We start from the raw sequence: 12,029 nt of genomic DNA, 5'->3' as shown, positions 1-12,029 counted from the left end.
TTGAGATCTCTAAAATCACTAATAATCCCATCTGATATATAAAACACATTTTTCAACAACAAACACCAACGAAGACACCATACCAGCTATGTCTCCACTTTAGATGCCTTAATGAAGGAACAACTGGTGAGAATATTAAAGCCAAGTCTTTCCAACATCATAGAGAAGTGCTCATATGATTGACGCGATCAGGAAACACAACGAGTATACATGTTTATAGTTTCACAGCTGATGTGTGGTGCATCCCACTGAGCGCAGTTATGATCTGGGCTCCCCCTGCGGTCCCTCCTCCATCAAACGTCAGAAAGTAGCGGTATAAAACACGTGAGGCCACAGCAAGCGCTCAGAGTCGCTTTACCCCGTGAACCTGACAGCCTGCGGTCTGCCTCCGCACGCACACACAATAACGCGGCACTACATTTTAATGAGACAGAAAAGAGGAGAAATATGCCAAGCCGTGGGACGACTTAAATCTAGTGGATTGAGCAATAGAATGCAAATAAAACTGTGTGTGTTTCTACACATACATTTGTGCCGGATACATTCATATATGCGGGATAGTTTCTGTTGTTCGGGACTTTGAATTGAGTAATGCCTAATGGGCAAACACACACTTGGATTTCTGCTTATAACAAAGGGAACTGCCGCAAGAAAACGAATTAAGTGAGGATTTTTTTCATCATTAGTTCCAAAGAAAGTTGAAACTAACATCAAACGGGCATTTGGGTTTAACTTTACGACGTATTTACACTGACATTGGCAGTTTGTTTATCTGCATATTTTCATTACCGGGCGAACCAAATGCAGAGAGAAAGATGCATTTGGGAAAGGCTTTGCTGTTTGTCCTCCTCCTCAACTGCGCGACTTTGAGCTCATCTCTTTCAACTTGTGCCACTGTGGATATCGACCACGTAAAAAGGAAGAGGGTCGAGGCGATACGAGGTCAGATTTTGAGCAAACTCCGACTGACAAGTCCTCCACACTCCCTCGGACCGAGTGACGTCCCTTATCAGATCCAAGCGTTGTATAACAGCACCAAGGAGCTTCTGGAGGAGCTGCGGAGGGACCGGCAGCAGAGCTGCGGTCAGGACAACACAGAGACAGAGTACTATGCCAAGGAGATATACAAATTCAACATGGTCTACGGACCGCCAGAAAGCAGTAAGTACGACGATATAAGTATGAGGAAGTTATGATTGTATCACTTTCTTTTTTAATGACAGTAATCAACGTGAATGTAGTGCGTAATTACGCGCCAAATTAAAGCCATCTCAAAAAGTTGCTGCCAAGCATAAATATGAATGGCTGAGTTTAATGCTGCACCCTAAAGACCCCCTATCCATAAGGTCCAAAAAAAAATATTTGTGTGTTTATGTTTTTCCACATAAAGTTCAATTATCCATTTAAAATCATAAAAGTATATAAACTATCCAGATTTACAAAAGGTGCAAACAGTCTTCATTTAAAAAGTTTAACTCTTCGAGAGGAGATGTTTTCTACTAAATGTTACGTTTATTTTCAATATAATCGAGCCTTCAAAGTTCCACATCACAGGCGTGGGAGTTGCAGAGTAGACCTTTCCAGACTAGTTGTGATGTCACACATCTTGTAGTTACACGTGTTCAACTCAGACTTGATGAATGTGAAGTTGAATGTTATCGTCAAACTCTGTACATAAATCATCCTGCAGCTCAGGCATCCAGGTGAGGAAACAATAGGGAGTGGGACCTGATGAATAATGAACCTACATTCTCTTTAAAAAAACAGAAGACGGTTTTTGATACTGAAAGTTGAACTTGTTGGAGGATGTGCATTGTTACTGCAGTGCTCACCAACCTGTTTTAACTCCACTGTTCCAGGAAAGTGGCTCTCCTCCTCCTCACTCCCCTCTTCCTCCTGTTTTTTTTCCCTCCGTGGACTCTGTCCTTCTCCCCATATGTTCCCACTTCCTTTCCAGTCAGTCCCAAATGAGAGGGACATCTGCCCAGGCTGATGGGGATGCCTGTAGGAGAATGAGTAGGAAAAGTTAACAGAGGTGGACAGGAAAGAAAATTGAGATGATGGAAGGACCTCCCCATTAGTCTGGAGTCTCTGTACGGCAGGAAAGGGGTCCCATACTCTGACACGTCACTACCACCCACCTCCCAATCGAGATGGAGATTAAAGTGACCCCACTTCCTGTCTTGACCAGTGAATAACCCACATGGGTGGCCCATGAGCATGAGATCACTTACTACCCTGCTCAGGTCTAACGTTGCTAAATTGAGTGTGAAACTGACTGGCATCCATCCTCTTAAACCTGAATAATTCCACTGTGCCGCATTTCACTGCTTGGTTAAAAATGTGATTTATTTTTGTTTATGAACTATTTAGTAAAGGCCTGTGAGATTCACATTCTTGTGATTTGTGCTAAACTTTATTTGGCACAACTATTTCCTCCTATAGAAATAAAAGCCAGGAACTGGAAGTGGAAAACCTTTGCCGAGGGGGACATGTGTCAGCACTTGAAGCAGATTCATACAGCATGTGGTCCGACTGAGTTTGGATTACGGAGAAAGTAGAATAGGATAAATTCTGTGCGTGAGTAAAAGCCAAAGAGGGCCTCTTGGTTCAGAGCAAAGCCAAGACCATTGCATCACAGTCCCTTTGAAATCAACAGGTGCTTCTCAAAAGACCTATTTTCCCTCAGCAATGTTCTGTTTTGAATCTCACAAAATAGTGCTGAAAAAAATGGCAGGCAGTGCCCAGAGTTGATGTGGTGGTTTCATTCCTGGATTCAGTCACAGATGGGTTTTATAACGCAAGAAATATCTGCATTCAACTACCTTTTTCTAGCAGTTGGGTAAAGATTGTAGTTTGCTTTTATATTAATATTAAGTCCTTCATGCCTGCAGAAAAACAAATAGAAAAAAAGGCAAAATCGTCAATATATCTGCGTAAGTGCTGAGCTGACATACGTGTCTGAATGTGTGTGCATTACTCACTATATACTTCTCAGATACTTAAAATGTAGACCAGCTATTAATATTCTCCAATTTTGACTTAATCCTAAAACTGTGGTATTGGCATGGCAGTGTGTATTTTTTACGTGTCTTATATGATCTCATACTTGGAAATATGCATGTTGTCAATACCCTGTATATCTACATGCATACACAAACTACTCACTGATGCTGGTTAATGTGATTTTCATGTGTAGGAGCAGGAAAGAGGAACCGTTTAGAGTTCAAGAGTTTTTCGTTGTTGTGTTAAACTCCTATTTTACCCTGGTGTTTTTTTCTTCCTTATTTTCTTTTTAAATGCTGCTTTCAGAACTGTTGTTCGCATCAACAGCCCCATGTCAAATAATGTTCAGATATCATTTACTGTATTCAAATGTTGTTAAATCAGTTTGGTGGAATTAGGGAAATATCATGGTTTGGATTTATAATATTGACTTTTTTGATTAAGTGTGAATTTTGACTTGATCAATAATACCTACTTCATTTACGTTAGTAAAGCTTGTTTGTCACAGTGACAATAATAAACACATTGGTCAAGAGATTGATCAATGTCATGCCTTGTCTTGTCCAACATTGTCTTTACAATCATGGCACTCTTTAATTGTCTACCGTGTTAGAAATGGATGATTTATTGACACATCCTTCCACACCAACCATTTCTCCTCCCATTTTGCCCCCATCATAATTAACATGGCTGATGGGTTTAGGGCACTGTTTTTCAAACTTTTTCATACCAAGGACCACTTAACCAATAAAAAAACACTCGCGGACCACCTAACTCCACAGATATCCAAAATCACATCGTTTTTCTAGAACAGATTACAAATCGCCTGGAAATGGTACAAACAAGTGGCAACATGTGTGATGAAGGTGTTGCGCTGGGCTATATCATGCAATCGAAAGTGAAACTTAAGCTCGCTCCATTGCGAAGATATTCCCGCGAGAGTTTGGAAAACTTAAATGTATTTATTTATTTCAAATGTGAAATGTTACCAATATACTCACGAACCACTAGGGGGCGCTCACGGACCACCAGTGGTCCGCGGACCACACTTTGAGAAGCATTGGTTTAGGGTTAGGTCAAGGGTCATTCTTTGCACTGAGCTTATGCTAACAGGCTGATGGCTCTAGCTTTATATTTATTGTACAGACATTAGTGCTATCAATGTTCTCCTCTAACTCTACAAGAACGTTTTGAACTTTTCCTTTAAGATCCGGTAGAAACAGTAGTCTGGAAGTGTTATAAAGACACAGACAATTTAGTTTGTTGTCCCTTATGGCATGACAGGACCTGAAGTCTAGCTCTGTGGGATAAAGTTTGACTTTGAGCCAGTGACATCAGTCTCTTTCCCTTTGTTATTGTGGGCTAACACACACTCACTTTTGATGGTTTTTAATCATAAACTGTTGACCTGTAGTGGATCTGAGGCAGTTCTGTGGACCAACATAAATCCGTGACAGGTGCAAATGAAGCAGAAAGCTGTTGGCAGACTGGCAAATTACTACATTGAGAAGCTGGACTGCAATCATCGGAAAGATTTCCTTTTATAGCATGGCACGCATACAGAATCTGGCATATGTCAATGACGGAGGTTGGGTTGTGGAGAAGTCATCATGGTCAGAAAGGGGTTTGGGGCCAACATGTTGTCAGTGGCCCAGAGGACAGCAGGGTTTTTGATACGCAGGGACGTGAAGTTATGCTCAGCTCAAAAATATAGCTTTTTCAATTACAACATTTATATTTCCACCAAAAATAGACAAAATGTTTTAGAGAAACGTTGAGGAATTTTGATAAGGCAGGCATTCATTGTGGGCTGATAAACTTTGTGCCAGCCATTAAAGAGTCCCAATATCATATTTTAGGTGTGAAGGAGTATATAAATCCTTGATACATTACATTTTCTATTGAGAATCCATGTCATTATTTTCATACTAAAGACTGGCTTATTTCTGAAGCAATTTGATCAAGTCAAGAAGGGAATAAACCAACCATTGCCAAAAACATTACTCAGCCACTTAAGTGTTCTTCAATTGTGCGTTGTGGATGGAGAAAGGCTTTAACAGTGAGAGTTATTAAATTAAGCTATAAATAGTGGTGAATTAATAAATAAGCCGATCAAAAAATAACCAAATAATTGTTCAAGTTTGAGCTCCTTAATTTTGAGGAATGCTCTATGTTGCTATGTATGTTTGCTATTGATATGCTTCGGCTTTGGAGTGTTGATGAAAATAATTTATTTCATCCCAGGCTTGAAATTTGGAAAGGCATATTGTCTCTACTTTCTGACATATAATAATATATAATAGATCAAATGAAAAAGTAATTTAATAGAGAAAATAGCTGGCAGATTAATAATACAACTTTTTTGTTTTATGGTCGCACATTCTCCCTAAGGATAAGTAATTATTGTATGGAGGAGAAATTACATATTTAAACCAAAAAATGAAGGATGGCTGAATTGCTTAGGTTTCAGGGTTCTAGTTCAGTGCATGCTGGCTCACTATTACAGTTTACTGGAACACTCTAATCCATTGTGAATGTTTTTGTCAAATCTGCCTCTCAAAATGTCTGCTATGCTTTTCTCCTACATGAAAACTTTTAATTCAAGCTCATAACGCAAATATGTGATTATGCTGTCCAGAGGTCATATAGCATTTGGGTTCTGTGTTTAGGACATCAACTGCTTTTTATTGCACAGGCCTTGACGAGAATTTACAAGCCTGATCTCTCACACACACCTTATAATTTGTTCTCTTTGTTCCAGACGATCTTCTTTACTGCCCAAAAGGCATCACCTCTAAGGTTTTCCGCTTCAACGTCTCTGCCATGGAAAGGAACTCTACCAACCTCTTCAGAGCGGAGTTTCGAGCTCTGAGGGTGCCAAACTCAAGCTCCAAGAGGAACGAACAGCGGATCGAGCTCTACCAGGTGCGTAAAGGTACCGTTTCCTTGTCCTTCTACCAAGATAAAAGGCCAAGCTCAGTACAGGCAACAAGGAGCTTCAAAATCTATTTTTCCTGAAATGTGATCTTTGTTACTAACTAGTTAATAATATTATTTTGTCTGTTACATATATTACGTAAGCTGGTTAGTTGTTAACCACGATTTCAGGCCCTTATAAACAAACAGAGCCAACTATAATGAGAACAAAAGCCAAAATGCTCAACAGGCCTGCACAATGTTAGTAAAACCGAGACAGGGGTACTCTTAACTCAGCGCTGGCTGCCCAGATCTAATACAGTTCTCATTTTGGTTATGTAGAGGTCTTTACCATCAAACCACAAAACCGTTTGAAACGTTCATTAAGCTGTTAAAAAAAGGCCCTGGTCTGTCGAGTGATAAAATGATACACTCTCTACAAGTTGTAGCCAATGTCGTCACGTCCCTGTTCTTTAGTAGTAATATCCCCGGCATTAAGTAGCCAATTCAAAGAAAAATACTGAGATAAAATACAACCAGGCACCACTTACAGACACTCTGGTCAGGAGTGATGTCAAGATAATGCCAAACACAGAATTATGCCAAAGGCAACTGCCAACATTAACTTAAACAGCAACATTTGGACCAAGCAAAATACAAAATCACATTTGAGAGAACACACAGAACAACCACCATTATGATATCTATGATCTTTTTTTGTAATGTGATTTTGTAATGCTTTTAACTAATCGTTTGTTCTTATTTGAAATTGACTGTATGATTAAATATAGCTGTTTTTCGACAAACCTGGGTTAACCAACAGAAGGCAGCTATTTGTTTTGTAAACAAGCTTTGAAAAACTAACAATGCCCTACCTGGCAAAGAAACAGCATTAAACAGAGACAATACTAGCATTTAGTTAGCTAGCTAGAGAAGAAAGTTGCTAGTAAGCTAAGCCAGATACAGTATTCTCCCCAAGGAAAGACAAACAGAGCAAAAAGAAGACTGAACATTGGACTTACATTCATCAGGTGGATACAAACATGACTCCAATTCAATGCTAGTGAAGCTTTTTTCTGCAGAATGTGTACGTAGGCAGTGGCTTCCAAACATGCTAACATGTAAGTCAGGCAGTCTGTGCGCAAGCAGGAAAAAACCTGCCAGATTTAAAAGCTCAGCCTATCTCCTGGGTGTTTAGAATTATTTTTGCTAATCAGTCCTCTGCTAGGTTGAAGGTGGGTGGAGTATACGATCATCTGATTCCATTAACCAATCAGAAGGATAAGGGTTTAACCTGTCCCACCCAAACAGGTGCAACAAAGCTAGCAGTTGAGTAAGGGATATATCAATCAAGCTCTGTCTGAGACAACCAAACAATTTATCTACAAACCCTTATTATGCATCGCAAAAAAGCTCTATATATTCAGTAGTAGTTCTTACCTTAAGGGATGTATTTTCTGTCGGTCAGGTTCCAACATGCACACAGTATGATAGCATAATAATGATGAGCATATTAGCAGGCTGATGTTTGCATCTACCGAAAAGCAAAGTTAACATATTATTATAATTGCTTTACAGATCGTGAGGCCAAACGAACACATTAGGAAACAACGGTACATTGCAGCCAAGAACGTGCTGACCAAAGGAACTCCAGAGTGGGTCTCCTTTGATGTGACTGAAACCGTGCGGGAGTGGTTGACAAACAGAGGTGAGACTGAGGTCACTGTCATGTGTTGTTTCTTAAAGCTATCAGTAATCCTAATGACTAACCCATGTTTTGAATTGTGGGTTTTGAGTTTTAAAAAGGGAGACTTGACTTTCCTTTGTTTGCCATCAGGAAGCAATCTTGGTTTGGAAATCAGTGTGCACTGTCCCTGCCACACCTTCAACCCAAATGGTGACATCATTGACAACGAGAACGAGGTGCTGGAGGTGAAGTTCAAAGGTGAGCTTGAACAACTGTTCATGTAATTATTTGTATGCGTTGTGTTTGTCTGTCTTTTGATCCAATGTCTGTACATTTTAATGTGTTCTTGCTATCATACCATCCTAAAGAAGCAATGGATATGTATGTGGTTCTTAGCCTTACAATTTACACGTTTTAAATATGCACTTATTCTGGTACATAATCCCAGATAATTTGTATTTTTCTCACTTTGGGGAGCTTGGTACAGTATGGTATAATTAGAGGTAAGGTTGATGATTGTCTTTATGTTGTTGCCTTGGTCAACTTTCCCCTCAGTGGCTTTAGAATAAACCTGCAATGAAAATATATTGGAAAAAAGGCAGTTTTTTTCTCAATGTTTTCATTTCTACATTGTGTAAAAGAATGACAGCTTTATAGTCAATAATTTCGCAAAATTGTATGCTCGGATTCAGGGAAATGACGAAGGAAAAAAAGCCACTACAGTACATGTGTTATTTTAAGTACATGATATCTATAATTAAGGCGTGGATGGAGATGACGAGCAGAGTCGCTTGGATCTGGATCACCTGAAGAAGAAAAAGGACCGGTACCTGCCTCACCTTATCCTCATGATGATCCCCCCCCCACCGCCTGGAAACTCAGACCACACGCCGACGCAAGAGAGCGCTGGACACAAACTACTGTTTCTCGTAAGGATACGTACATCATTTTAAGCAATAGTGAGAATTTAGTCTGAAGCCAGTTTATGTAACTTCCTGTGAAATTGTTTATAGGAATAGCTTGTGATAATGATTTTTGTACTTAAACACTTTATATCCCAAATATATGCTGCTATATACGCTGAGACATACTGTAACTGGTAGCCCATACAAATAGCCAAGAAGATATGATGAGCACCATTACGACAATACATTTGGTGATTAACTACGCTATTATTGTGCAACCTTTTCACAGAAACACGGAGGAGAACTGCTGTGTACGTAAGCTCTACATTGATTTCCGGCGTGACTTGGACTGGAAGTGGATCCATGAGCCGAGTGGTTACGATGCCAACTACTGCTCCGGGCCCTGCCCATACCTGAGGAGCTCCGATACAACACACAGCTCGGTATGAAACATCGATATGGGATTAAGTAAATAGGAAACATTTCATTATAGCTGTGAATAACCATGCAGATAGTTCTAATTTATCTGCCTCCATCTATAGGTCTTATGAGGACTAAACAAATAGTTCCTATATTTCAAACAAGCACCTTTAGACAAGTAGACAGCAGTTTGAAGACGCAATCTCCCAGAAAATGTTAAAAATAATTGATATTAAAATTAGCTAATTTGTTTATTTGGTCATTATTAAGTCTTCTTGATGAATTCTCAGTGATGTATCTCAGTATTTACAGATATTGAGAGTTGAGTGTAACTAGCCAACATATTTTGAAGACTCCATTACTCATGAGATAGTTCATATAATGCAATCTCTCCTGTGGTCTTTACAATAGATGCTGAGCCTGTACAACACTCTAAACCCCGAGGCATCGGCCTCCCCATGCTGTGTCCCTCAGGACCTGGAGCCCCTCACAATACTCTACTACTCTGGACGGACCCCCAAAGTGGAGCAGCTTTCCAACATGATCGTCAAGTCTTGCAAGTGTAGCTGAGAAGACGTGAAAGGCGAGGTAGTGTGGCACGATTTTACCAGGAACTGACGAAAGAAACCCATGCTCGTTGACTTTTGGACTCTTAGCTGTGACAAATACTTAAACTGACCCTGTGGCATCATGGCTTAGATCTGAACACCACTGGAGGTCACACAGGATGCAGATATTCCTAAAAACTTGAGGTCATCACTTCTTTCCTTTTTTTTTGGGAGGTGATAATAAGTAGATATTTTTATCTTAAGAACTCCAAAACAAATGCCATCTTGCAATTAAGAATTTCATTTAGTTCAAGTCAGAATAACAAACATCTTTTTGTTTCTTCTGGCCGCACCTATGATATTTAGTGGTCTTTTTTTTGATCACTTACAGAAATTGCCAGTAATTATTTGCCCCAGAAATGTAGCCATAAAACCCAGATTCTAATACTGCAAATGCAAGGGCTCGATCGCCATTGGTTACCTCATTTGGCATTGATAGTTGTCTAAATCTTTAAAATTAAAACGTCAAATATTTTCTTCTAGATTTTTGAGGGTGGACAACATAATCCTAAAGGGAGCTGCTTCCTGGATAATGGATGAACAAGACTCATTTTGTGATATATTCTCTGCTTCAGAGTTCAAGCAAGTATTGCAAACAGCTTTAGTCTCTACATTTTCAGTAAAGCAGCTTTCATGCCTTTAGACTTCGGATGATATAGTTTATAGTCACAAATAAAGATTGTGCTCTACTGAACGGTTGAAAAGTCCCTTCAGGCTGGATTTTACCTTGACTTTGCCTTGAGTTCCCTTCCCTTCAAACAGTGAACATTATCTTCAAACACAAAAGGAGAAAGGACAGACTTGCTGCTGTATCCAAAGCCATAGCTGTGGTCAGGGAAAAGGAGAGCTGAGAGAATGCCTGCTGGATTTGCAATGGAAAGTGAATGAACAAAGAAGTTGAGCCAAGCTTTTCTTATTTTGGCCAGCCAGCAGCAATGGCCTATTTTTTTTTTTTTGCGGTGCATCTACAGTATTAGAATGGATGGAAGAAGAAGAGAAGGAGGAGGAGACCTGTGAGGAAGAGAAGAACTGTGATGGAAACAAGCCATGAGCACTCTGCCATTCACTGGAAGTTCTCATCTCTAACAGGTTCAAATTATTTATGGGACATCAAAGAATATACTGGAAAAGAACATGTGTTATGCAACAGGTTTTTATGGGATTTCTTTTACATTAATAGCAGATTTGGTCTGTTATTTCACTTGTCATATAGTGATTGTTTCACTAACTGGGGCAACAATTCACGTGTATCTCCATTGGTGGAAATACTTATATAATAGGGTATCGTTTCATTTCCTTGTGATTTAGAAGCTTTTTGTCTATGTTTGTCTGTGATCCAGTATATATCTGCCCAAAGTCTCTATGACTATTGCCAGAAAGTTTAATAGGAGCCCTTTTTCTCTGGCAATAATAGGAAATGGCATGCAGCCATTTAAAAAAAAATGATACTCAACTATCAACTCACCTGTCACTCCAGCCAGCGTCAAGGAATCACATGTGAAGTCAGGACCAGAAACACTGCAGTCTTTCATTCCCTCTGCTCCGTCTCTGTTTGTTTTGGTGCTCTTTAACAGTGTAAAGCCCTAATGGAACAAAAAATGAAGAGGGAGGGGAAAATAAGTCTTTACATGGCTTGATGTACAGTCGATTTTTCTCAGAGGCAGGAGAACGATCCTAAATCCCTGTTCTGTTTGCCCACTCAGAGCCATCTTACCTTTAGATGACATTTAAGTGACGTTTTTGACAGTAATGTTGTTTGATTGACTTGTTGATCGTGATTGTTATTAAAAACACACCATGCATAACCTGTATGAGCCATTTTTAAATCTTAGGAATCCCTCCAGCTTTGCATCCCATTAATGATATAATCAAATGTAATGGATCTGTTCAAACATTTAACAACTTGGGAACTGATGAATTTACCCACTGGTCCTGTCTGCCATGTTGAAATGCCATTTAAAATGCTATTTTCTCATAATGTTTTGGTTCCAACGAACATAATTCTTCTCACTTGAATCTCACCAGTCCCACCTGTTTCCTGCAGGCGCATGCAGAGGCTTTTTTTTTTTTTTTTTTACCAGAGCAATAAATTACAATTTCTCTTTCTATGGGATTGTTACTTAACTGCTTTCCCAGGCAAAAAGCAATTACTCTTATTTACAGTGCATATTAATGCGCAAAAGTCTCTTTCGTTCCTTATTGTTCATTAAATGGTTATTACTATAAATCTTAAATAAACCTGACAAATGTATTTTTCATTTGGTACCACTTCACTGACACACTATAATTCATCAGGAAGACCATTCCGATTAACCCTTTGACCTTTGCAAAAGAGCTGCTGAGCATCTGGACCAATTAAAAGTATTAGTTAAACTCAATGCATCTGAACTCAAAACTTACTCCTATTTTGAAAGTTAGAAACTCATGACCCTTTGTGATTTAATTCATATAATTGATGTTGAATGTTAGAGGCATTAGTTTTTTTTA

At 39.3% G+C, this 12,029-nt stretch overlaps 1 protein-coding gene across 1 annotated transcript; it reads left to right on the top strand.

Annotated features, from left to right (window-relative positions):
- Nucleotides 1-366: 366 nt before the first annotated feature.
- Nucleotides 367-11,618, top strand: LOC117493459 (transforming growth factor beta-3 proprotein-like). Its single transcript, XM_034144021.1, is given in 8 exon segments — nucleotides 367-1,161; nucleotides 5,768-5,931; nucleotides 7,501-7,630; nucleotides 7,760-7,867; nucleotides 8,372-8,466; nucleotides 8,468-8,538; nucleotides 8,804-8,957; nucleotides 9,346-11,618. Coding segments are annotated over 8 exon segments (1,227 nt in total). The 5' UTR covers nucleotides 367-815; the 3' UTR covers nucleotides 9,505-11,618.
- Nucleotides 11,619-12,029: the final 411 nt, after the last annotated feature.

Source organism: Trematomus bernacchii, unplaced genomic scaffold, assembly GCF_902827165.1.
Source record: "Trematomus bernacchii unplaced genomic scaffold, fTreBer1.1, whole genome shotgun sequence".
Taxonomy (NCBI): Eukaryota; Metazoa; Chordata; class Actinopteri; order Perciformes; family Nototheniidae; genus Trematomus; species Trematomus bernacchii.
This window is presented reverse-complemented; position numbering and strand designations above follow the sequence as displayed.